General features: G+C 42.7%; 1 protein-coding gene across 1 annotated transcript in view; it reads left to right on the plus strand.

Moving 5' to 3' along the window:
• MSN (moesin) overlaps positions 1-27,357 on the plus strand; it is a 64,771-nt gene that overhangs the window by 18,889 nt on the left and 18,525 nt on the right. Inside the window, exon 2 of the mRNA XM_049643896.1 lies at positions 22,063-22,146. Coding sequence (XP_049499853.1) covers positions 22,063-22,146 — 84 coding nt within the window. The remainder of the gene's footprint in view (positions 1-22,062; positions 22,147-27,357) is intronic.

Consider the following 27,357-nt stretch of genomic DNA (forward strand, 5'->3'; position numbering starts at 1 on the left):
GAATACTAGGGTTGGGAAGCTGGGAGGGAGTTATAAATTTAGGGGATAGCTGCCTGCTTTCCAAGTATTTCCCTGTTTAAAACAACCTTGAGATATGTGAATTTAAGGAATCCCTTTACAGGTTGGCTGGCATTGTCTTGCAGTCATTTTCCATTGTTCCTAGCTTTCCTTATCCCTTGGCTGGACAAAAAAACAAACCAAACAAAAAAGTCTCCAACACAAATACTAATAATTCGATATGTTTGTGATATGCATCCTAGCTGTCAGAGCCCTTTCAAACACTATTATGATGTCATTTAATATTCATTAGCTCTCTCCAGTTGGCAGGTTAGGAATTATTATCCCCATATTTGCATATGGGGAAACTGAGGCCCAAAGAGGTTAAGAGACTCTACAAAAATTACTCAGTGAATGAATAAGGAAGACAGGAGTTGAATGGAAAACAGATGTGACTTCAGTTTTAGACTCTGGAGTATTGGAAGGGGAGATGAATGTTGTTTCACAAAGGCTTAGACTTAAGCTCTAGTCATGGTTAAGCCACATTGGAAGTGGTCAACTATCTGGTTTTTGGATGGCAGGACTTCATAGAAAGTCCTAGGAATGTTCAGGAGCATAACTGGGTGGAGAGAACGGCAGGAAGGGTGGCAAGAGTCAGTCTAGGCCTGATATGGGTGAAGAGGGAAGAGGTGCTTTGAAAGGGTAATTCATAGGGAGCCCACCAGAAACAGGTTATAGAATGACATCATGAGGTAGATGGTTTAGTATAATCCCTGGCCAGATAGTCCCTGGTCACAAATAGTTGGTAAGCCCTCAGGAATGTGACACTATCACATGGGAATGTGTCACTAGAGCAGCCAAAGCCTGTGGAAGCAAGAAGAGCAGATCTCCCTTGTCACCATCCCCTCTATGTAGGGTGTGAGCTCCTTAAAGATGGGCCATAGAGACCAGATGTGGCAAATGGAAAAACCTAGTTGATAATGGCAGATAGGCCTGGTCCTTTAGAAGGAAAAGTCATGTTTGCTTGATTTCGAAGCATGTGACATTGAATTTATCAGTTCTAATACATTTGTATGTATGTATGTATGTATTTATTTATTTTTATTTTGTTTTTTTCTTTACAGATCTGAAGCAGAGTTGGGAAAAGGGGGAAATTTGAACTCCTGACTCTAGTAGCTCTAGGGGCCAGAATGAAGGTGGAGTTCAACTGTTAGAGCCGCTGTTCTTATAGTTGGTGACTGAGTTTTACATGGGGCCAGCTAGGTTCCTTACCTTCTGATCCACTGGGAAAGTCTAGCTTGCCTGTGCAGTTGGTCTTGGCCAGCCTGGAGAAGCACATGTAGACTGATTTATTGTTCTGGCTTAGGACTTTGGGTGTCAGTATTTTTTTGTAATTTTTAAATATTTATTTATTTTCGACAGAGAGAGACAGAGCATGAGCAGGGGAAGGGCAGAGAGAGAGGGAGACATAGAACCCAAAGCAGGCTCCAGGATCTGAGCTGTCAGCACAGAACCTGACATGGGACTCAAACCCATGAACAGTGAGATAATGAATGGAGCTGAAGTTGGACACTTAACCGACTGGGCCACCTAGATGCCCCAGGCATCAGTATTTTTTAAGAGTTCTTCTAGTTTAATGTTGGGCTAGGGTTGATAACTCATACCTAATCAAAGCCTCTTCATGTTATATCCATAAAAAAGGATTCTGACAAAGGGGAGGCCTATGTCCATGCCCACACAGCATGAATAGAGCTGAACTGAGTTGTGATTTGTCCAGGGCTCTTTTCACTTCACTCGTGTAGCTGGAGGTAAAAGGTGGCCCTGATAGCTCAATTAGGCTGTCCTTAAACTTGGTCCCTGGGCCTGGATGAGATGGAAATTATGTGACCCCCAAGTGCTGGAGGAAAGAGTGGGATTCAAAGTAACTAAGAGGGGGTATCTTGGTGATGCAGTCAGTTAAGTGTCAGACTCTTGATTTTGTCTCAGGTCATAATCCCAGGGTCATGGGATTGAGCCCAGCATTGGGCTCCATGCTGAGCATGGAGCCTGCTTGGGATTCTCTCTCTCTCTCTCTCTCTCTCTCTCTCTCTCTGCCCCTCTCTCCCACTCTCTCTCTAAACAAAAACAAAAACAAAAAACAAAACAAACAAACAAAACCCCACAAAGCAACTAACTGGGCCCAAGGGAAGTAAACAACTCTCTTTAGAGCAGGAATGTGCAGACCAGTTGTGGTAGGGGAGAAAGGACAGGACAGGATGGGAAGTGAATAATGCTGTGGGCTCTAAGGCATTCAGTTAGTGGGAACATCATAGGGAGTTGGTGTGTAAGAGCCCAAGGGCCCTGTGAATTCATTTTTCAGTGCCATTATAGAAGTGCTGGGCTGGGACCCTGCCCTGTGTCCACAGCAAGGTGCTTGGGAACTGGAGACTGTTTGTTGTCTGTTTCCTGCTTCGGCTACATGGCCTTTAGACCTGACTAGGCCCCAGCCTCTGCTGCTTCTATACTTTTAGAGTACATGAAGTTCTCCCGCAAGGCCTGGTACCATATCACAGTGTGCTCTTTAATTATGTTTTAACAGTTTTATATGGGGCATCCCAATTTGAATTGAGCTTTAGCATAGCTTCTTCTATGGTAGGAAAGGGGTTTTTATTCTAAGACTTCCCTGGGGCACAAGAGAGTGTTTGATGTGGAGAACCAGGCAATTCCAGGAGGATATCTTGATTTCTTTTCAGCCATCAGCCTCCAAAGAAACTTTTTATTTGGAGAGAAAGGTGACTGGGAGCTTTAGGGTAGATGTAGCACATACTGCATTCTGTGGGACCCGATAATTACATCTTTTCACTACTAGATGGGAAACCCTTTGAAGTAAGGGCTTATGATAATCTTTGTATTTTTAGTGCCCAATACCCTGTCCCACACTTTTCAGGTACTCAATAGGTGCTGAATTTTCTTCTCTTGCTTCCTCCTTTGAGTCAGACTAGATTCTTCCCTTCCTGAGGGAAGAATCTGGAAGCTAACTGGGAGAAAAGGGCCACATCTGAGCATTGGCCATCAGTGGTATCCCTGTTTCTAGAAGTCCACAGTTCTTAACAGTAGTTGAATTTTAGGGTACACATGCTTTCACACATACATAGCTTTATTTTCTTTCTTTCTTTTCTTTTTTCTTTTTTTTCTACAAGAGAGGTAAATGTGAGGAGTCAGGGCATGGAGTGGGAGGTTAGAAGGTGGGCACTCCTGAATGGTTGTTTTTTTTTTTTTCTCACCACTTCTTTATGAGAGAAGTGCTAACTGGACTCTGAAGATCCTAGACCTAGTCCAGAGGAGTGTTGACCACTAATGGAGATCTTTAGTGTTGGAGCTTTGTGGTTGGCACTAATTTCATTCTTAACTCTCCTTCCCACTGAGTTTGGCATCTCTGACTTTATTTCTTTTTATTATCCACACCTTTTCTAAATACATAAGGAGAGAAGTAAGCTATAGATGCCCCTTTGTTTCTTGAGCCCTTCATAGGCCAGCTGGGAGGGTCCTGTTCTTTTTTCTTCTTCATACATACCTCTTGTTCTTCAAGGCCTGGGGTTTGAGCCAGAAGCCTAGGTGCTAGGCACTCCATGGCTTAGCTCCTGGACTGGAGCATACTACTGAGGAGGGTCAGCATGACCCAGGGCCTTTCTGGTATGTGAATGAGCCTGTGGGAAGATGGCAAGTGCTCTAAACTTATTGCTTATTTTTTCCCAGTGCTTTTACTCAGGAAAGGAGTAGCCTACTGTTTAGGCCAGTTATCTTTAGCTAACTTTTGGATCAGACCTTGCTGTCCATCTTCAATGGAAATTAGAATGTGAAGAGAGGTGTTAGACCAGATTTGAGGCCTTGTTGATAGTGGAGTGACTAACTTGACAATATTTGGCTTAGTCTGGCAGTTGACAAACTTGCTTTTGAGTCCTATGTTAGTAAAAATAGACTTCACATTAATTTTTTTAAGTTTATTTATTTTGAGAGAGACAGAGAGAGCACAAGCAGGGGAGGGGCAGAGAGAGAGGGGGACACAGAATCTGAAGCAGGCTCTGTGCTGACAGCAGAAAGCCTGATATGGGGTCGAACCCATGAACCATGAGATCACGACCTGAACTGAAGTAAGACACTCAACTGACTGAGCCACTCAGGTGCACCTGATTTCACATTTCAAAAAACATTGTTAAAAAGAAAAATGGGAGAATATGCAACAGAGACCTTATGGGCCTCACAGAAACAGATTCCCAATCTTTAATAGTCTATTCTCTATACTACCAATTTATTATATACCAATTTCTTATAAACTCATGACACCTCTTTCCTGAGCTATGCACATGGTAGACCTCTGAATTCTGATTTGTGATAAGGCTGTTTGTAGCCAGCCCTTTCCATGTTAGTTACTAACTAACCAAACCTCTCTGTCTCCTTCTGGGGTACACTTGGGGTCTCAGTCACTGGGGTTAAAATTAAAATTGTATCCTTCTTGGAGTAAAAAGAACCTGGTAGATGATGATTTTCTTCCAGCTCACTGTTCCTATATAAGACTTAACTTTTCATCTCAGATGGCCCCAAATCTTGTAAGTACACAGTTGCTGTTGATCATAATTAAGGAGATTTGAAAATGAAAACACAAAAGTCCAAAGCTACATTCAATAGGGGATTCCAGATCTGGGGTTCTTCCTTCTTCCTCTTCCTTCCCCCACACTTTATCCTTGGCTTTGCTGAGTCTCCTAAAATCAAGCCTGACTTTTTGAGAAGGTAACTCCTTTGTGTTCTTGCGAGACCATGCCTAAACAGAGGGGATCTTGGTACTTTTGGAGTATGACACCGTAACTGGAGTTATGGGATGGTACTACAATGTAGCTCTAGTGATAGGCTTACACAGACAGGGAAACATTCCAGCTCTATCTGTAGCCCTTACATCCAGTGTTCTGAGGGTTTCTACTATGTTAGCTGTTGTGTGTTTTTCTGGGTACGTGCCTATTCAGGCACCTATGCCCATTCATGATAAGTCTTTGGGAATCCTGGAATGGAGAGAGTGTGGTGTCAAGACTGAGTCACTCTTCTGGAAAGGTCAGAGTTCTAAGAGGAGTTGTATCAGATTTTCTAAGGACTTCTCCCTTCTGCTGTGACTACCCTTCCCCAAACACACCTAGGCTTGCAGATACACACCCAATTCCAGACTACTTGGGAGACTCAGTCACTGACCTTCCTGACCAGAGGTGACCAGGATACAAGGAGGTAAAGAGCACTCACCAGAGCTGCTCCTATTATCCCCTTCCCTAATGTCCTTAATGCCTTGCCTCTAACCCAACAATGTAGAAGACTTTGTGGAATATGCAAAGATGTTTCTGCCTTTAATGGCTGAACCATATTTGTGAATAGTCAGCGAGTAAGATTAGCTTAAATGGTTTTAATGTGACGATTAATAGTGAACATTCCAAGTAGAGTTGCCTCAGGTTTTTCCATGACTTTTTTGGGTGGGGGTCTCATCAGCATTGTTCAAGGTAACATGAGAGAAAGGATGGGTCTCAGCCAGAAGGTAAATAAAGTAGGTCAATTATGTGGCATCATTATCAGCTACTATTTATAGTTGTATGACCTTAGGTAAGGCATTTAACCTTTCTGAACCTTAGTTTTCAATTTTTGAAATGTGGATAATGATACCCACTTCCTTCAGATTTATGAGAGAGAAAATAGCTCACACGTGTAAAAGTACATCTAGAAGGGGACCTGACACATTGAAAGTGCTTGATAAATGCCTGTTTCTCTTAATTTCTTTCATGGTATTTTACTCTCTTTAAATAGTAATTTTAGGACCCTAGTTAGGCTTTGCTTGTAATTTGTAAGTGTGCTCCCTATGATAGTGTAATAGCACTATATCTGTATGATTTTTTTTAAATAAGGAAACTGATATTTGAAACAATGATGCCTAGTTTGAAACAATTACTGGCCTACTTTGTGGTGAACCACGCTGTGCCTTCCACTGCAGCATATTGAGGGCGTGGTGAGAATCTGTGTGGGTGTATCTTACTTTGTAAAGAGGAATCCCAGCTCTGGGGAGCCTTGAAAATCCCAGAATGAGGGAGTGGGGGAAAAGAGACCCAGGTTATACTTGATGGGTATGGGGTGGGAAGAAGATAGGATGTGCAGAGAAGAAAATGATGAGAGGAACCCTTACTCAAGAGGGCACAACAGTTTGTGAAACCAGTGGGTCCCCACCTCTTTGCAGAAGCCAGGCAGCTGTGGCTGAGGCCCATCCCAAGCCCTTGCTGTGCTGGTAGCTTTCACTTCCTCTTTGTGAGTGTGTGTGTGTGTGTGTGTGTGGTGGGGTGTGAGTGCAGTGGAAATCTCATTCTAGTTGCCTTTCCAGGTCTATTTGTAGGTAGACAAGTTTTCCATATGGACTGAAAGTGGGTTGTGGTAGGCTCCCTTGAGGTCTGCGGAGTGGTTCCTCCCAGGTTTGTGGGAGCTAGGGTAGAGACTATTCATTAGGCTAAGCTGGTGCCTCAGTGGGGCTCTGTGGAACAGAGCCAGCTTCCTATCTATATCTTGTATATTAAGCCATCTTGTCTGGCTTTGTCTTCAGGAATTTCTCTCTCTGCCAGTGGAACACCTCTCCCCCAGATCTGGTGATCTGGTGCCTAATTCTGTGGTGGTGAAATGGTCTGTAATTTATTCTCTTCTGATGGGTTCTGGGAGAAGAGTCTTGGAACTGGGATAGGAGGGCTTGATCCTTTGTATCTTAGGGATAGTTTTCACATGTTGGATATTTCACTGCAGCATTTGGAGGACATACATTGTGATTCTTGCCTCTGTGTCCTCATACATGCTATTTCTCTATCCAGAACACCATGAGCTTTCCTTTCCATTTAACATCTTTTTCCTGTGACAGTCTTCTATATCTCAGGACATGTCAGCCCTTCCTCTAAAAACCTTCTGCTTTCCTACTTCCTCCATTATGGCCTGAGTGTCCCTTTATGTTTCCACAGTTCCCTTTGATTACCTCTATTACTGTTCTTGCTGTGTACAGAATGGTAATTACCCACTCACTTGTCTGCAGATCACTGCCTACCTTCACCCCAAATCTCTCACATGCTCATTCACTCACTTTCACACACACATGTGCAAACATTAAAATCATCTCAAGACCTGGTCCATATTGGGCATCTAATAAGTTGGTATATGGAACCAGCATGTATGTCTATGTGCCTGTATCAGGAGTGCAGATCCTTTCTAAAACACCTAAGGTAGGTAAGAGGTGGCCTTATTTGCTTTTCTAACACTTACTAGCATTGTAGGTACAATTTTAAGGTTTACTTTGGATTATGGAATAAGGTCTATTGCCTGGGCCATTAGGGAGGCTGCTGGGTAATTACTGTATAAGTTCTGGTAGGCCTCTTTCCTGCTGCTGCTATCTGAACAAACTAGACCAAAATTAGGGTAGTGGGGAAGGAGACTTCTTACTCTACCCAAAGAACTCGTGTGTGTGTGTGTGTGTGTGTGTGTGTGTGTGTGTAAGGTGAGTGGTTTCGTGCACGCTCACTTCAGCATTAGGGGCTACAAAGGTTGTATGTTTGTGGTGGAAGGGGTGCTAAAAACCCTAGTGTTGGCCAAATAGGTTAAACAGTTTTTACCAGTCTCAGTAATTTGATAGCTGAGCTTGTAGTTTGAAAGGCAAGATGTGGCTTTATTAACTGAAAAAAAAAAAAATACAAAGCCAGCTTTTAGAGAAGTTATATCAATCTACATAGGGACCAAAACTAATAAGATGGATGTCATGTCCCTGTTTTCTTACTGACCGCCCCTGCTCTGCAACTTCTCCAAAACAATCAGATCCACAGAGCTTGAGGGCATTATTTGGGCTCTTTATACCTTTGCTTCCAGGAAGATGACCATGACAAAAATGAAGACTATAAGCTATGGCAACAGAGATACCTAGCACATGTATGACACTACTCTTCAGCCTTCAGCACATCCACTGGAGGCAGGTTCTGAGAAGTCAGTATTTTCTTAAGGTCTGTGTGATAAACCTTGTTCCTTGATAGGGACAAGAGTCAGATTGGGCTGTAAGATTAGGTGTGGGTAAGTCGCAGGCTGGGTGGGACTGAGGACATCCTGCTTAGGGGCGGTCAGCCAAGGTCCCTCATACAAGCCTGGACAAGGATCATGTTGCACTGAAGGTCTGCACTTAGTAAGGCAGTTCTGTTAATGGTGAAGCCTCCTGACTTCATGCTGATGAATGAGGAGGTTCTCCCTGAATATTCAGATGGAATGTTCAGCCACATTCTTTGCTACTTATAGTTTGGGAAGTGAAGACCAGGGCGAGCCAGGGAGTCAGCTGATCAGAGAGGAGTGAAGGAAAATTGAACAATTAGTGGGTTCAGGCTCTGGTACCCTCTTTCCATCCCTTCCTTTGAGTGTGTTTGGGGAGCTCTTTCTTATGGGTCTGCAGTCATTTTCTTTTTCCTAGTGGCTTTGGAATGGGCTTTGGCCCATTAAGACTGCCAGCAGATCAAGCTGCTTTAGCAGAAATGTTGATACATCTAAAACTCAGGTATAGTGACTTGAGTAATGTTTGGGATACTTTTTGAAAAATAAGTTTATTGTATTTTTGCAGCTCCTAGTTCATTAATCAAGGAATAGCATTAGTATGTTGTATTCTAGTTTCCAAATGTAGGAAAAGTTGCCAGTTTGTGTTTTTCCAGAAAATTCATTTTTCCAGACGTACTTTGGATCATCACCATCTGTCTCTAGCATGGATCCTGTAATGTGGAAGGTGCTTTCAGTGTTAGCTTGTCACCCTTCCAGTCTCTGTCGGTAAAACTGGGAGATTTACTGCAGATTACTCCGCCTGATCAGGCAAAGAACTCCAGTTCCCTCCCCAGTCAACCAAAGCCTCCTCCAGGGAGGGGAAGTGTGGTAATGACATTATCTTTCCCCCAGGCAGCCACGTGTTCTCTGAGAACAGGATGTGGGGAAGGCTGGGCCCCAGTTACAGGGTTTGGGGAGGGCACAGGAAAGTGGGCTGGTGGTGTGGCCATGCGGGTTGGTACCTGCCTCCTTGGCTCTGAGAGGCAGGAAGAGCCCCTGTATTCTTAAGGGTTCACTTATGTGTACTTATGTGTATAGTTATGCATGCACATCTGTGTTTTTACTATAAGAAAGAACTGTAATAGCCTATGAATGAGGCCCAACTCTTCAGGTTGGAGAAACTCAGTTGGTAAGGAGTGGGTGGGCCTACGCTTGCCTTGTAACTCCTGCAGCCATATACCATTTTGGCATGGTTTTGTTGGGGAAGCTGGGCCCCAGTAGAGAATGGGGCTGCTTTGTTGCTCTTTCCTGGGGCCCTAGTCACACCTCTCCCCCCAGATGGCTCCCTAGCACACTGTGGCAATTTGCATGTTCAGTTTCCTTTCAAACCTCATCCTCTTCTTCTCCCTGCCCCCACTACTTCTTTTGGGGACCTTTGGAGATGTGCTGCCTGGGGTGGGGAAAAGAGGATGTAGCTAGCTTCCTGTGCAAGGGAGGGTGGGGTGCATGCCTTCCTGCCTGTCTGTCCACCCGCCCTGTTGCCATTTACCCAGTGCTTGAGGAACTAGTTGAAGAGTTCACAGTCACCAGAGGCTGAGGGGCTTTCCAGGGCAAAGGGATGGGGCTTTGCTTTTGTTGGTCTCTCTTCACAGTTCATCACCATGGGGGTTGATGGTCTTTCTTTTCCTGAATCCCAATGCTGAAAGGGCCTTTAGAGACCAATTGGTCCAGCTACCTTAGATGGGGAAACTGAGGCCAAGAGAGTCTTTTAAGTCCTATAAAGAATAGTGGCAGAGTTGAGTAAAATTCTAGAAAGTTATACCTGGAGCTCTCTCACTTTCCCTAAGGTGGTAGTCCAGTGGTTTGTATTTGGTTGAACTGCCTGGGAAGCTGCAGTCCCCCTTTAGCTAGAAAAATTCTACTTTTATGTACTTCAAATTTTGAAGTTTCATGTGGTTTTCTATCTGGAAGTGTGAAGAGGCAAGAAGCTGCTAAAAATAAAATAAAATTGAAAACCACTGAACAAGACTTATGCAGTACAGTTTGGGACACTCTACCTAGAGGGGTAAGGGATTATCCCAAGGTTACTGCGACAGACCCAGAACCAATTTCTGGCCCACTGTTCTTGGCTGGTTTCTCCTAGATAATGGTGTAGTATCCTCTACCACAAGAAGACTGTTCCTACTCCATTGCTGCCTTGATTTTCTCCCATCTCATGGACAGTTCCTCTCATAGCAATCTGAGACAGAGCCAGAGACCAGAGGCCAGAGGCCACTAGATTTCTTGGATGAATTAAATGGCAATAAGTAAGCCATTGGACTCTCTTGTAACCTTGAATAGGATAAACTTGTAAGGGTAAAGAACAGTGTACTAGTAGCTAGGGACACCTGGGTTTTAGTCCTCTCTCCTTCACACTTGAGCAAATTGCTGTTTACTTCACTGAGCTTCCATTTCTCCCTGCTGTAAAATGGGGCTTGTCTATGCCCTGCCTTTCATATAGAGTTGAATTCAGTGAAAGAATGCATATGAACAAGTGTCTTTTAAGCTGTAAGGCACTGTGTATGTGGGATGGGATTATTATTGTTAAGGTGAACCAGGCACCCTGGAAGAATCTGGATTGAATAATGAGGCTGCAGGAGAAAAAGAATTAAAATTTATCAAATTTAATTTAATACATACATTTAATACATGCTAAATGTCAAGCCAGGTTCTTTCCTATAAGTAAAGGAGATGATGGTTGTCCTCACAACAATCCTGTGAAGTAGGCATTATTATTCCCATTTTACTTGTAGGGAAACTGAGGATTCAAGAGGTCTAGAAAGTTGCAGTGTCCCAGGCCCCCCTGCCAGAGACCACACTGTTGGATATTTGTGAAGAGACTCTTAGAAAGCCTTAGAAGCACTAGGGCTTTCTAACCCATTTCCTGCCTTATTCCAGTCTCTCTCCTTTGGTAGTGATGGGACTGTTTCTTGTTGCTTTCACATCTCAGTCTTGGGTCTTTACCCACAACTTTCCTTGGCACCAGGCATATTTAGGTGTCCTTGTTTGGCCTTTAGATGATGGAGGAGCCTTTTGGGTCAGCCACCTTTTTGCTGACAAGAAGGCTTTCCTGCTCCCTTAGGGTGCTGGTAGGTAGAGCCAGGAATTTGTTGCTAGTCAGACAGACTAGTTCTTGGCTATGGTGATGCAGCTTGAAGACAGCAGTTGTTTCCCTTCATTGGGACTTTGTTTCCTCATTTGTAAAATGGGGCTAAACATGCTTACCTAACGTGTATAATGTACTGGTAAATATTTAAAAACAAATTTCCTGGTGAAGTCAAGCTTTATACTGTTTAGTGATCCCTGTGGTGTAAATACTCTCACCATGGCTGATTCCAAGGTACCAATATGAGGTCCTTGAGGGAGGAATTGTAAAGAGATGCACATGATCAGGTCTAGTGTAAGCTGGTTCCAGTGCACCATTATTAATGACATCTATCTTAGACTCTCATTCTCATGTCCCCCACCTTCTCACATCTCTATGCAAATGTAGGACCCCCTCACCATATCTCTTCTGTTCTTCCAAGTTCTCAGAACATCTAAGAACAGGAAAATATTATTTAAGGTCTGCTCCTTGCCTGAAAGCTCTCCTGGGGAAGAGTGAATATAGAGTGTTTAAGGAACAGAGAACTCAAGAAGGCTTTGATTAGGACTGTAGTTAGAACATTTTGATCTGCGTGTTTTGGCTGGTGAGGTATCTGCATTGACTATTTCCTCCCACTGTCTGATTCTTAAGTAGATGGTAGGATGGTGGAAAGCTCTGGACAATGACCTGAATATTTGTTCATTCCAGAAAGCATTTAGCTTTCTGTTTGGAATTCCAAAGTCTCCTCCCTCTACTGCCTGCAGAGCCTGCTCTGCTGGGTCCTAACCTCAAGGTCCCTGTCATGAGGATATCTGAGCCAGACAGCAGTTTGGAAGACCAGACCTCTCTGAGCTAATCCTCAATCTCCTCTCAACAGTGTCTGTGCCAGGTGATGGTTCTTTAAATTTCCTAGGGAAAAGAATCAGCTGGGGCCAAAATGACTAATTCCCAAGATCCTCCTCTGGAGAGTCTATTTCAGTAAGTTTGGAGTGGGGTCTAGAAATCTGAGTTTTTAAATTAGTACCTCAAATGATTCTTATGATCAATTAAGTTTGGGAAACACCACATTAGTACTGCATAACATTCTGCCAGGTTGGCATAATTATGCCCATTTTACAGGTGGAAAGATCAAGGGCTCATAGATTATTATTGGTAGAGTTGGATCTTGCACTTAGGTTTTCAGAATACAAAGTTATGTTCTTTCTACAACAGAGACATTGTTTTAGTGCACAATAATGTTTGTGGTGGTGGGGAGTGATGATACTAGGTAGCGAGGGCCAAGGATAATCCCTGCTCTATTTTACAAATAGGGAGACCAGGTTGCAGAGGGGTTTGGAGGCAGTGGCAGGACTGATTGCATCTCTCATCTTTAGTGGAGGTGGGCTGCATTCAACTCTGGAGAGCCGTTCACCAGGCCCAGCCTAAATGTCTCCACAGTTTTGTTTTTTTTGTTTTTTTGTTTTTTTTTTTTTACTTGTTGTGTTTCCCTTCCTTCAAGCATCATTCTAGCCATAATAACACCAGCACATGAGAGGCTGGCTGGTTCAGGGAACCGTATTCCATGCCAGAAGTTCCCAAATCTGGCTGGTCCTTAGAATTATCTAAAGCTCCTAACTTCAGATGTCCAGGTTCTTCTTCTTATATAGTAAATCTGTGAGTGGGTTTAGGGAATCTGTATTTAAAAAAAAAAATTTCCCCAGGTGATTCTGATGAGCCAGTTTTCAGCCGAGTTTGTGATTTCGAGGTCCCAGTGAATTTTGTTTATGGGGTGGAGGTTTGTGTATTATGGTGAAATATGATTGGAGAAAATGGCAAGGCAGAGCCAAGATTAGGAAAGATCAGGCAGTCTCTGAAAAGGACAAAGTAGCATACGTGCTCTGTTGTGTTCTACCTCCCTTCAGAGCACTGCTTCTTGGGGAAAATCCCCATCCTTCCAAGAAAGAAAGCATTTATAATAATGCATGTAAGGATATCTGTATGTCTACCTGATGTGCATGGCTTCATATTGTATAACCAACTAGAAATCTAATCACATTTTAGAGTTTGTTCCCAAAGTGATAGTCCTTTATGCTAGAAGGGATCTCTGGAGATCTTCTTGGGTAGCCCCAAGATCTCTACAGTTGAACACATTTTCATTTTAAATCATTCCTGAGAGGTAAGATATTTGTAATACTATGACTAAAAAAGGGGGGGGGTTAGGAGTCCTCACATTCTACTTATGATGTGCCATGTATTTCCATGTCTATTATTTTAACTTAAAGCTCCCAATAACCCTGTTGTGAAGTTGATATTATTAGACCTATTTTTTTAGATTAGGAAACTGAGTTTCACAAAAAGGAAGGTCAAAGAAGCTCCAAAGCTTTTTTCTAATATACCATGCTCCACTCCTCTAAAGCTGAGATAATTATTTCTGGGATGAGGACTCCAATTTTGTGGGTTACCTAGATATGGGTTTAGCTGTTGACTTACCAGTAAGGTTGGCAGGCAGGAAGCTGACCCTAGCCTAGCTCTGGGGTTAAAAACAACTTTTTGACTTGGCATGGAAGCCCCCTCCTGCAGCTGCAGAGTTAACTGATCCTAGCTTCAGCAATTTTTAACACCCAGAAGTGCAAGACAGGACAGAAATCCCATGAGCATTGGATAGAACTCAAGCTGAGGCTTGGATCATCTCCAGTGTGCTTCAGAGCTGTGATGCTGGAGGTTGCTGGGGTGTGTTTCTGAGCAGAGAAAGTAAAGCCCTTATCTGGTGCTCTGGTGCCTGGCATCTCCAGGCAACTGCAAATGGTCTGTGTTTCCAGTCTACATTCTTGTGAAACTTGTAGGCAGGAAACTGGGTCAAGCAGGAAACTGATGTGAGAGAATGAAGTCCAGCTGGGTGTAGCCCCAGAGAGGGGCTTTGCCCATTTATAAGACTTACTTTATTAATGATGGATCCTGTCCCCTTTTGTTTCAGAAGCATCAAAGTTTTATGAGAATTAAAGAATCTGTTCTTCTTGGCTACTTAGATATAAATCTGTTCCTCAAATTCCCTGCCTCTTTCCCTACTGCATCTCACCCTCTCCCCACCAACCTCCAGCTTGGTTCTTGCCTGTGTCTTTTATCATGGAACTTCCCAATGAATTGCTATCCAAGTTTGTGCAAAAGAAGCTATCTTAGAAACAAGGGATCTTTGAATTTTCTTGTATGATGTGTTATGAAAGGTTTAGTCTCCCTAGAATGAGTGTTGATGAATGTCTCAGAGCCTGAAAGTTAGGCCTGCCCTCTGTTGAAACCTAGACTTCCAAGTCATGCCAGCTTGGAGTTTTTCACGGAGGCAAGGTGGTCCAGCCTCCTCCACATAGTCTTTTCAGCAGTGGTTCACTTGAGGTGTCTTCTGTTTCTAAGAGTCAGGATGGTTCTATAGTTTATTAAATAGCCAGTGGATCAAGAGCCAGGTTTTCAATCCCTGATCTCATAGCTGCATGACTCTGGGACAGTGTCTCTCCTTTCCCGGACCTCAGCTTCCCCAGCTGTATGTTGCAGAATTTAAATCAAGTTGTCTCTAAGGTTCCTTTCATCTCTGACAGTTTAGGATTCTGAACTGTTTATTCTCTTGAAGAAGAGGGATGAGAAGTTCCTAAGGATGTTATTCAGGAGGAGCCAGATGAGATTCTAGGTTTGAAATCTTGAGGAATTGTAAAGAGGCTATGGTAAGGAGCTAGTGGGCAGCCCCTGTAGCTAAGGAGAGATGAACTGGGGTGGGGGTAGAGAAGTATGTGTTGTTTTATTCTGGAATATGGTTTGGCTGAGCTGAATTTGAGAGTAACTCCTGGAGATAAGTGCAAATAGGGAGGAGCTAGTTTCCTTCCTGACTTTCATGTGTTGGGCGGGAGGTGGGTGGGGGGACTCTGCCTCAGCCTGAGGTTGATGTAATTAAGTCTGGGTTAATGGGGAAGCTGCAGCTTGGTAAGGTAGCCTTACTGTTCCTGACCTTTTCAGCTTTAGCCTCTGCTCTGAATTCTCATTCCCATAGTGGCAAGTTAGCTATGTTCTCATTGCTAAGAGAGATTAGTTACATGTGGAGGTTACTTTTCCAAATATATGGTGACTGGGGGAATAACACCCCATTTCCAACATGCCCTTGTCTCCCAGTGCTTCTTGGGGAACTTTTGGAGGGCAGGACTGGGCCAAAGAAAGTAAAAGGGGAGCCTTGTCTCCCATGGCATTTGAAGCAATTGGAATGATTGAAGAACTACTGCTGACCCATTAAGATATGGGTGTCCGTGGGGTTGGATGTGGCTCTCCCTTCTAGAAACTACTGGAAAAAAAGACACAGGCATAGGAAGGGTTAACCCCAGGCAGGTCTTTCTGGATGTGTTAAGGGTATGGAGATGGGGAGGAAGAGGTCAGAACAGATAACTAACTGTTCCAGGTACAATGTCCAAGTCAATAGGGAAATGGCTGAGTTGCTGGGAAGTGAGTGAGTCAGTGGAGGAGGAAGAGGGGGAGATGGAGAATGCCTCCTAGGCTGGAGATTCAAAGCAACCCTTGTTTTTCCCCTTATAGAAAACAGCTGCTTGAGGCAGTGCTGTCATCCCAAGAGGCAAGACAGACCAGGCTTTGCCCTGCCCTGCCCTGCCCTTGCCTCAGTTCTGGCAGCAGGAAATGGTGGGTGCTGGAGCCTAAATAATGGAGATTAGGTAGTTCAAGTAACACTCTGGTGACTGTTCTTTGTCCAGGGGAGAGACTAAAGTTTTGGAGTTGCCCTGGTAAGGCTTGTCCTGCCTTTGTCCCCCTCTCTGACTTGCCTTTGTCTTCTTCATACCAGCAGTTCCACTGGAAGGATGGAGCATGTGGACTTTTGAGGAGAATGGGGAGGTGGCAGGTGGGGGTGAGGTCACTGAGCTCAGACCCAACTGGGCTGACTTGCAAGCTCTGCCCCTGCGAGGGGGCCTTCCCAAGAACTGCTTCCCAGATGTGCTCAGGCTTTCAATGCCAGAGTGTTTGGGCCTTGGCCAAAATAGTTGTCAAGGCAGTGTCTGAAGACAACAGTGAAATCAGCATGACCAGAGAGGTAGGTGGAGTCATGATAGGAGCTCCGGGAATGTCTAGAAGACCAGTCTCCCCCCACTTGGGGAGATGACTAAATTTGGTTTCAGTGATGTTAAGTGAGACTATGGGTGAAAGGGCTTGGCACATATTTGGTATTCAGTAAGCATTCATTTCCATCTGTTTGTCACGTGCTTCTATGTACTTCAGTTTCGTCATCCATGAAGTGGGACCAGTAATTTTAATTCTTTCTGGCTTACATGTCCATGCTTCAGGGAAATTATTTGTTGTTATTTGACTCTTTCTCTGCTTTCTCCCCTGTCTCCTCCAAACTCCTCTCCAGGAAGGGCCATCTTGTAGTTCAGTGATATGGGGCAAGTGATGGGAAACATTGTCCTGATCTCCTTGCTGTGGTCTGGCTATTGCTCACCTGTATGTTCTTAGCTCTAGGAAAAGAGAAGGCCAGTCCCTTCTTTGAAGCTGACCAGTCCCAGAGTCCAAAGTACCCCAGCTGCTACAGCCAAGGTAGCATCTGGCCTCGTTATTTTTGTTTTCTAGGCCAGCCAACTGGAGATCCTAGTTTGTTGAGGACTTTGGTTGGCAGACCACTGAGATAAGTTTGTTAGTGTCCAATGAAGAGCATTGGTGTGGGAAGTGTCTTGTGTTCAATTGTTCAATAAATAACAGTGTATTTGTTGTTCTTGGGCTAGAGGTGGGAGGGCTAGTGTATATGAGAGGGTGATACCATCCCCACCACACCCAGACTTTTTTTGTTCCCTAAAGCCTTAGTGGTCTCCAGAGACCCAATCTTTGACCTCAGCCTGTGCCTAGATCTGCAGGGACAGGGTTTGGAAAGGATTTAATTCTCTAAGTATGAAATGCTATCCTACATAGGCCAGTTCCTCCACTCTTGCCAAGCTGAGGGGCTTCCTGGGAACTTTCTGCTGACTTTGGAGGTTTTATTTTCAGGTTCTTGCCTCCCAAACTAGACCACCCTCTTCTCATTGAAATTGCAGGTGTCATGCCTAAAAGGAAGCCAGTGGGTGAGCCTTCAGTGAAGCTAGGGTGAGCATCCAGTGGGCCCTGTGAGCATTCACTGTGTGGAAGTGGGTCTGATCCTGCAGTTCATCTTACACACTAGGGTTCCAGAGAACAAGGGATCTTCTTTGATCAAGAATCCTACTCTACCTATAACCTTAAGGCCCCAGCTATATTTTTATCCTTATTTGCCCCTAACTCCAACATGCAGAAAACAGGAGAATACCAGACCTATGACCCTTGTCATCATGACTCACATTTTCTTCTGAGTTAAGTGGTGGCAAGAATAGAAGTTCCCTTTTGTTTGCTTTCCTTTCTAATTATTTTAAACCTAAGAGTATTTGTCTTCACAGTGAAGTTCAAGAGATATCAGGCTATATTCCCTGAAGAAACAGCCACTGTGGAAATGGCAGAAACTCTGAGCAGGGTTTCTGGAGAAGTAGGTTCCAGTTTGGTTTCAGCTGGACATCTTTGGATTTTAGGAGAGCCCTTGTTCTGGGGTGATGGTCTATTTAGGAGGAAGGAAGCATGGAAAACATTATTCTTAACCCAGCCTTTTCTACTAGTTGATTTTTTTTAGCTTGCCTTACTTCTTTTTTTTTAATTTTAATTTTAATTTTTTAAAATTTACATCCAAATTAGTTAGCATATAGTGCAACAATGATTTCAGGGGTAGATTCCTTAATGCCCCTTACCCATTTAGCCCCGCCCCCCTTCCACAACCCTTCCAGTAACCCTCAGTTTGTTCTCCATATTTATGAGTCTCAAAACAGAAGTTTTGTCCCCCTCCTTGTTTTTATGTTATTTTTGTTTCCCTTCCCTTATGTTCATCTGTTTTGTCTCTTAAAGTCCTCATATGAGTGAAGTCATATGATTTTTGTCTTTCTCTGACTAATTTCACTTAGCATAATACCCTCCAGTTCCATCCACATAATTGCAAATGGCAAGATTTCATTCTTTTTGATTGCCGACTAATACCTCATTGTGTGTGTGTGTGTGTATATATATATATATATATATATACCACTTCTTCTTTATCCATTCATCCATCGATGGACATTTGGGCTTTTTCCATACTTTGGCTATTGTTGATAGTGCTGCTATAAACATGGGGGTGCATGTGTCCCTTTGAAACAGCACACCTGTATCCCATGGATAAATGCCTAGTAGTGCAATTGCTGGGTCGTAGGGTAGTTCTATTTTTACTTTTTTGAGGAACCTCCATACTGTTTTCCAGAGTGGCTGCACCAGCTTGCATTACCATCTACTAGTTGATTTTATTCAAGAAACATTTATTTAACAAATATTTGACTTAAATATTTGGGCCTATGAGCTAGGCCCTGAAGATACTACATTGACATGATCTGTGATTGCCACTGGCTTATTTATTCTGAAGTTCTTCCCAATAGTGGAAATTAAAGGGAAATCTTAGGCTGTGGAATGTTTCCCTGGAGTCCCACCTCTTTTGTCAGTTTCCTCCCTGGGCACTTTCTTCCAAAAAGCCCTATTCTGATTCTGCCCCACTCTGCTCAGAATTTCAAGGCTATCTGGCTACTGCTAACAGGATAAGGCCCAGCTTTCTAGCATAGCCTTCAAGGCCCTCCACCTACCTTTTAGGCCTCCCTGCCTGTTTTTCACTATGCAGGCCTCATTCACACTGGAGTAGACCTGCATGTTTGCAGGTCTTAATGAACCATCTCCATCCCTGTCTCATTCTGGGCCATTGCACATATTGATTTCTCTACCTGAGACATTTGGGTGTTCTTACCTCCAACTCCTGCAGTATCCCTTCTTTTAAAATGAAGTTTATCCTCAGGGACCAGTGCAAATATCACTTTGAACTGTGGTTCCTTATTTCCACAAAAGGTTTCTTTTGTTCTGCTATGGCATTTCTCATGGTCTTCTTTGTATTCCTTGTATATTATAGTTTTCTTATTATTCAATAAGTGCCTTGGGATCAGGGACTGGTCCGATAGCTCTACTCTAACTATAGTTCCTTAAATATTGTGTTCCATTGATATTGGGTGAATTGAAATAAATTATAGGAAGCTCTTTAACCCGGAATCCTTAGGCCTCCATGAGGGTCCTTGGATATAATCTGAAGTGAGAATGATCCATGAACTTGGATTGGGAAAAATTACATATTTGTTTTTACTGATCTCTCATTGAGATTTAGCTCCTCCTTCAATTATGAATATAGGCCAAAAAAAACAAAAAAACAAAAGAAGTGGTAATAATGGCAGTACCTGTGACTTTGTCACTAGTAGAAATCTACAAAAGTTTTATATCACAATTTTTTGGTGATGTTTACTTTTTATTTTATTTATTTAAAAAATTTATTATTGAAGTATAGTTGATATACAATGTTATGTTTCAGGTGTACAACATAATAATTTGACAGCTCTATATATTACTCAATTCTCTAGTTATTGTAGATTTCTCAAAGTATCACTCTGCTCAACACAATGTTGAAATTACAGTAGAAATAACTAATAAGATACGGTGCTAGACATTTACTTAATATCATAAAAAGCACATATTTTTATAACTATTTCAATATAATTGGTTTACTTATATCACTTTATTTCACGTATTTATAAAAATTCCGAAAAGGGGTCCATAGACTTTACCAGACTGCCAGAAGGGTCCATGGCACAGTAAAAAGGTGACCTTATATCCCCATGCTTAGAAGTGCTCGTTTAACCAACATCCTTTGAGTACCTACTGAGTCTTTGGTATTGGGAAGTAAATCTAAGTAAGGCAGAAACCTTGAGGTGATAATGAAGTCCAGTGTACTAAAAGGCCCACTGTCTCTTTTTCACCCTGTCCTATCTCCTCAAGTCATTGGTGATTTGAAGTCTCCCTTGACCCACTTCAAGGGTGATTTAAGGCTAGATGTTGAAGCCATATTCTAGCCCATTGGGCTTCATTACCCCTATCTTATGAGGGCCCATTCTACAGAGGTCACTGGATTGGCAGGAAGCCTAGGATAACACCAAGTCAAGGTGGCTAATCTTGCCTGTTGTCTCCCACTGGGGTAACTTGCCTTACTTGTTCCTGCCTTCAGGGCCTTTCCTGTCCCATTGTCAATCTTGAAATAGATTTCCTCCCTGACTCCCTGACTTCCCCAGGCCTGGTCCTCATCAGAATTGTTTAGTTGGCAAAATGGCTGTTTGACCCCCTCTTCCCCGCTAACTGACCCCTATGGTCAGGAAAGACCCAGAGGTGTCAAAGACTGATAAGACTTAATGTCTTACCCACTCCATGGGGATTTGCATTTTTGATAATTCTGTTTTTAGTCTCCCACTCAATAGTACAAGTAGTATGTCAGCATCTTAGAAAATGTGGATTAGTGGGTCTTTTTTTTTAATTTAAAGAAGAGGGAACACACTCATCACCACCCTAAAACCAAGCCTGACTAACACTTAGGCATGATTCCAATTACTATCTCTCTGTGCATACTTTTTATGGAATTGAGCTCATGCACTCTTGTTGCTTTCCCTTCCTTACTTAATATTACTGAACTATTTTACTTGGGAATGAAATAGTTTTCAGAATATTTTATATGACCTTATAACAAACCATCTTGTGGCTGTACCATATAGATTACTTAAGCAAAATGTCCTATAATTTAAAGAATTAATCCATCATTTATTTTCATGGGAGATATTTTGTACTTTGATGTATGAAGGGCTTAATGTATCAGTTTAAATTATGAGGTTTGGATTTAGATCAGAATTCAAACCCTATCTTCCCTACATCCTAGTGATATGACTTTAGATAACATTTATTTCTTTATCTTCATTATTTATTCAATATGGAGATAACATTATCTACTTCACAAAGTGATTGTTTATATTAAATGGGCTAGTGCACACGAATCGCCTTGTGAGTACCAAGTTTCCATACATGAAAACTACTGCATATTGCTACTAATATTACCATCAGTACCAAATTTTCAGCCAAAGTAAAAAATCTGTACTGATGAAACTTCAGCTATCATTGACCTGAGATGGGGGATCTACTCATAAAAGTGGAAGGTATTTTATTCCAGTGCCTATAAAATCATATATGTAACTACCTGTTGTTTTCATCAGTGCCTGTTTCTGTCCCTTATCCCTCTGCTGACTTGGCTTTGGTAACACTTCTGTGCAATGGACAACTACCTTTGCTGAGGCCCCTTTCCACTTTTGTTCTTAGGGAGACCAATAATTCAGGAGGTACTAACAATGCAAGTCAGTATATAGAACCATAGACAGTGGAACTGAAATGGTCATCACCTAGTGTAATTGACTTCTTTCCTTGCATTACTACTGTTGTACAGATGAGGTGAACTAAGGCCCAGGAAGGAGATAAGCCAGTATATTGAGCCAGGTACAGTGCTAGGCTTGGAACCCAGTGTTCTTTATCTTGCCCTTAACTTGCGTCTGCAAAGACCAGTGCTGTAGATAATTCAGGCTGTGGATCAGAGGTGGGAGGAGAATGGTGTGGGTTTACAGCTGGCTGATATAGGTGGGGAAGGCTTCCTGGAAGAAGTACAATCAACAGTTGCTTCCTCTTGATAGTAGGCTGATTTGCATTTATCTGTTTGCCCCTTGGTAAGCATTGCTCTGTGGCTATGTTTTTTTCTCTTCAGTAAGCTGCTTGGGAGCCAAGGCTGCGTTATTGTTTGTTTGTCTAAATATTCTCCTTTCCTTCCCACCAATATCTAAGTTGCTCAGGTTCTTAGCATACTACTAGTTCCCTCTTCTTGGTTGAACAGATACACTTGTCCCAGGCTCTGCTAAGCACAGACCCAGACAACTAACTTGCCTCCTTTGGTCTCATTCTAGATCAATGTGCGTGTGACCACCATGGATGCAGAGCTGGAGTTTGCTATCCAGCCCAACACCACTGGGAAACAGCTGTTTGATCAAGTAAGAGAGGGACTATTTGTTTCTTACCCTTTTCCACTTCTCCTAATAATTCCCACCACAATGCCCACTTCTTGGGAATCTCTTCTCCTACATGCTCCTCTAAGATAGGTCAAAAGAAAGGCTGACCATGCCTTAATAATAAAGGCAAAGTTTAACTTTGGCAGCCTGCTCCTTGGATGTCCCCGATTAATCCTATCCTTGGTCCTGAACATGGAAGAAAAGAGAAGCAAGCAGGGTCTGACTCTGCTAGATGCTCTAAAAATGTTAACACATGGAGCCTTACTCTCAAGTTGGAAAGATATAAGTGATCTCTTCCCCCATTTTAATGACGAGACTCAGAAATTAAGTAGCTTTTTGTATCTAGCTGGTATTTGGCTGGGATTTGAATGCTACATTCTAGTCACTGCACCCCATGGCCCCTGTCACATATTTTTGTTTTTGTTTTGCTTCCTAGTAGAAGGAAACCAAGTTATTCTCCTTGAGGTAGTATGCCCTCAAAAGAATATTGGAACTTAGGATACCACTGGGAGTGATGAATACATTATGAGGGTACTTCATAACCTGCAGTCATGCCATGGAGTTAATGTTGAAGTCTCATTCCCATCTCTAACTCAAGGGGTGTCCCTTCACTATTATCATAAAGGATGTGCTATATAATGTAAAAGCCAGGTGGGGGCCATAGAATCTTTCAGCATTCAAAGACTCTCCAAGGGCCAAGGGAATGTGCCATCTGTGACCAGACTTCCAGGAGTGAAATTGTATTCCCATTTCCAGAAGCTGAGATCCCTTTAGATGGGCCATTACCCCATTTCTCCTCCACTTTCTGGTGAGGTGGGTTCTGATATTGTCTAGGATGTTGGCACCACATCCTTGATGGATTTTCTAGGCCCTCTTGCTTCGCTTTCTCTTTTTCCCTCTGAGTTCCTCTATTGTCTAAGAACTTCCCCAGAGCTGGGGAGGGAAAGGAAGAAAGTCTCCTTTGGACTTTTCTCAGACTTCTTCCCAGATCCCTGGATCTACACATCACCCTTTTCAAGCCAAATGATGCCATCTCCTGATGTCAACATTGGGGGCTTTGTTCATTTGCTTTGGAGGGGTATAACTGTAGAGGGAGGGTGAAGAAGGCATAATTTAGACCCTAGGGCAGAAAAAATTCTTGAACAAAGAATTAACTTATTAACTTATTAACTTCAGAAAGCCAAAAGGAATGGTAATTCTTTGTTAGTGTTGGTTTGATTTGTGTACCGTGGGTGTTGTTCTGTAGGAAGCCCAGATGGTGGGGAACCCTAGCCAGATGGTATGATAGTTGTGAAAGCTACTACTTCCCAAACAAAACCTTTGACAGACTTGAATCTTTCATGCTGGCTGGGGAGAGGAAAGGGAGAAAACCAGGAAGTTCATGACTTCTCATTGGGAAAATCAGTGTTGTTTTGAGAAATATCATTTATTGAGCACTTACTATGGACTAGCCTTGGCTAAGTGCTTTAATCCTTACAATGATCCTGCCTATGAGAGATATAATATACTCTAGATTATGCAGTTTAGTAAGTTATAACATGGAGTTTTAAATACAAATCTGACTAAAAAACTGTAGTTTTCCCACTGCAATATTCTGCAGGGTGAATGAGGCTGTTTGGGTTGAGAAGACTCAAGAGAAGATGTGTTTTCTGCTTTGAGATCTCTGAAGGACTGTCATAGGAAGGAGGAAACAGTAATGTTCTGTGAGGTCAGATGGGGAAGAGCTGGGATCCCATGGGTGAAAAGGGGAAAAATATTTGAACTCAGACAAGAAGTTGAACATCTGGAACTCTTGGGGTTAGTGCAGGTCTGGATGGGGATCCACAGAGGTATGTTTCCACACGCTACTGGGGGATATGATCTTTTCCTTCTAACTTGATGAGTCATAAGGGAAGGTGTCCATTCCATCTGGGCTTTGAAACCCATTATTCAAGGAGGCCCTCCTGGTGGAATTGGGGCCTCAGAGGAAGGAGCTGGGAGGAATTTCTTGGGAGGAATTTACCAAAGCTCTGGAGCCATCTTGGAACCCAGAAGTTGTCTGGCCAGTGACTAGAGAGGAAGCTAATTAGAGAGGAAGCACCCTCTTTGGCACCAGTAATACATAACATGCAACAATGGGAAGTCATAGCTTGAGGAGACAGAAGACCTGATTGGAAAGGGAAGTGTAGCCCCTAGTTCCTCCGTTTACTTTTGTTTCTTCTTGTGAGTGTGCACAAGAGTGTGGGCAATTCTGTCACCTACCACCACTTCTAAAGCCTGAGATTCTTCCAAGGGCTCTTTTTTAAAGTTTGTTTGTTTGTTTGTTTGTTTGTTTGTTTAGAGAGACAGAGAAAGGCAGAGAGAGGGAGCATGAGCAGGGGAGAGGCAGAGAGAGAAGGAGAGAGAATCTCAAGCAGGCTTCGCACTGTCAGCACAGATGTGGGGCTCAAAACCATGAACTATGAGATCATGACCTGAGCTAAGATCAAGAGATGGATACTCAACTGACTGATCCATCCTGGTGCACATCCAGAAAGGCTCTTGATTATGTAGGTGCCACTAAGGGGCAATGTTGTGACCATGAGTTCCACTTTGAGAACCCATTGCTGGCTCCACCCCAGCCAGGGCCTCTAGCTTAACCAGCCCCTTCTCTTTAAGATTTTGACCTCTACAATAAAGGTGAAATCTCAGAGCATTAATTTTTAATTGACTGATTTACTATTGACTGAAAGTCTACTGTGTCTCAAGAAAAATCTCTAAACCTATCAAACACCATCTCTGTCTTTAAGGAACTTGGAGTTCTTTGCCTATAGAAACAGAGAAAAGTAAATGAAACTTTCTTCCCAGATAGAACAAAACACCCTTGAGGTTAAGGTTGTGTATAGAGGTGGTGCACAGTGTATAAAGCATGGGATTTGGTGTCAGCCTTGGGTTCAAATTCTGTCCTGCTTGAATGGCTCATTTAGCCTCTTAGGACTTTACTTTTTTCAGTAAAGTTGTAATCAAACTAATTTCACAAATTTTGTGGTCTTATTTAATCCTCAAATAAGTAAAGTGTCTGGCATACAGCAGACATTTGAGTGTTGGTTGTTCTTATTAAGGGCTAAGTAAGTAGTAGAAATTACCCTGGGAGTTCAGATAAAGAGCCATTAAATCAGGAAGATTTTCTGGCTCAGTAAATTCCTTAGGGTTTGTGGACTCTGCATTGAAGGCAACAACATTTTCTTCTCTTCCTTCCATTTTTAGTTTATAAAATAACTAACATTTATTATTATAATACTAATATCTCCATCTTATAGATGAGGGGCAGAGGCTTAGAGCAGGGGGGAAGACCTATTTAAGGTCAGATAGCTAGGAAGTGATATAGTGGCTTGAATCAAGGCATATATCTTTTCCAGTTTTCCCAGTGCTTTTTGTCAGCTATATCCTCTGAGACCTCCCCTTTCTTTACCTGTTCCTATTCTAAGTGGAGGAAATTTGTCCCTAAACTTAGAATCCTAGCTGAGTGTGGTCTATCCACTTGAACTGCCACTTGAACACAGGCAGTGTAGGGCAGCAGAAACAGCATTGGTAGCAACCCCTACTAGAACTTTTCAGTTTGTGTGTTGATTTGATTTCAGATGGGTGGTTGATAGAGCTTCTGCCAAGCCTATAATGGGATCTCAGTGGGCCTCAGGTGTTTGGGCATTGACAGAATTTTGCACATAATTTTTCATGCAGTTTTCCTTTTGAAGCTCCAGTCTTGCTTCCCAATCCTGATCTGGGATTCTGAAGTGGCTGATTACATCACTTGTTGGTTTTCTCAGATAGATGCATGGGGGTTATTGAAAGGAGGGTTCTGGGCTCCAGAATTTACCTCATCTCCCCTCCCATCCATAGACCTCAGATGTAAGCAGCATTCACATGCAGAGGAGTGACAAAAGAGGGTTCTTTCTTACATTCAGATGCTCCTAGAAATTAGTGAGGATTTTCTCAGAGGCAAATCTCTTCTCCTCACTGGACCTCAGTTTTCTAGTTTATGAGGCTTGGACTCTATAATGCTGCACAGTCTGTTGTGGGAGTCTGTGTTGTGTGGCTCAATAGAATTCACAGTCAGTGTATATAACTGGTTTTAGGAGGTACACAGAGCTGTGGGATGAATTTGATTTAGTATCTTGGACCATCAACTTTACTTGTAGATGTTATCTATATCATTATTAAAACATTTAAGGAGTAGATGTAAAATGTGCACATGTGATTAAGATTAAACCTGAGGCTACAAAGAAATTCTGGCTTGAAGCCATCTACTTACATCCCCTGGGATATACTACCCTTTTGTGTCCTCTGAGTATATGTATTTCTGCTGTTTATATATTTATTCCATGGCAGATTTGAGAAATGTTAGCTCAGGCCAGGTAAGTTGGCAGTCTGGGGTCAAAGGGAACCAAGAAAGATTTTTTTTTTCTTTTTTTTATAAGAAATGGAACCATTTCTCAGAGTGGAATGGTAAGGACCCTAGTCACTGCAGCAGCAGATGTTGTTCCTGGAACCATAACCTAGATACTTTTTCCCACTAGAAGATGGGGTTTCCATTTTGTCTGGAGTGGAAGTCTCAGCTGGAAGCAAAGCTGGAAGCAAGGGAAGCTTGGCCTCATTTGGAGACAAGAGTTGCCTGAACAAATGATTCCCAGCACCCTGTGGACCTTAATTGGAGACTTCCTTATAGCCTGTAGTCTAGGGGTCATCTGTTTTATCCTTTGTTCTTTTTCTGTCTCAATTCTGACCTTAGATCACATTTCCTTCCCTCCACACCCTCATTTCCTCACTTTGGGACTTCATTGGAAGCCAAGAGATATTGCTCATTTCTCCAAAGCCTTGGAGCCTAAGGAAATGGAAAATTTATATGCATCTGATTTCTCTGTGTTTGAAAAGGAAAAAGCAGAGCTCAGAGAGATTAAAATTCCTTACTGATCCTGAAATCTTTTTTTGTTTTTGTTTTTGTTTTTGTTTTTTGACATCACCTTAGCTGTTATTTGTCCAACTTCTCCTCAGAGATATCCCAGATCCTAGAACTATTTTGAGTCCTGTGGTCTTCCTCTTATTACACTCCTACCCATCCTTCTAGTAAAACAAACAATGTGGTACAAAACAAGGCTAAGGAGTTCACTCCTGGGACCTCTACAACTGGCTATGTTGTCTGTACCTGCCTTACTCCCTTTTAATTCTGGTGTCTCT

The sequence above is a fragment of the Panthera uncia genome, chromosome X (assembly GCF_023721935.1).
Source record: "Panthera uncia isolate 11264 chromosome X, Puncia_PCG_1.0, whole genome shotgun sequence".
Lineage (NCBI taxonomy): Eukaryota > Metazoa > Chordata > Mammalia > Carnivora > Felidae > Panthera > Panthera uncia.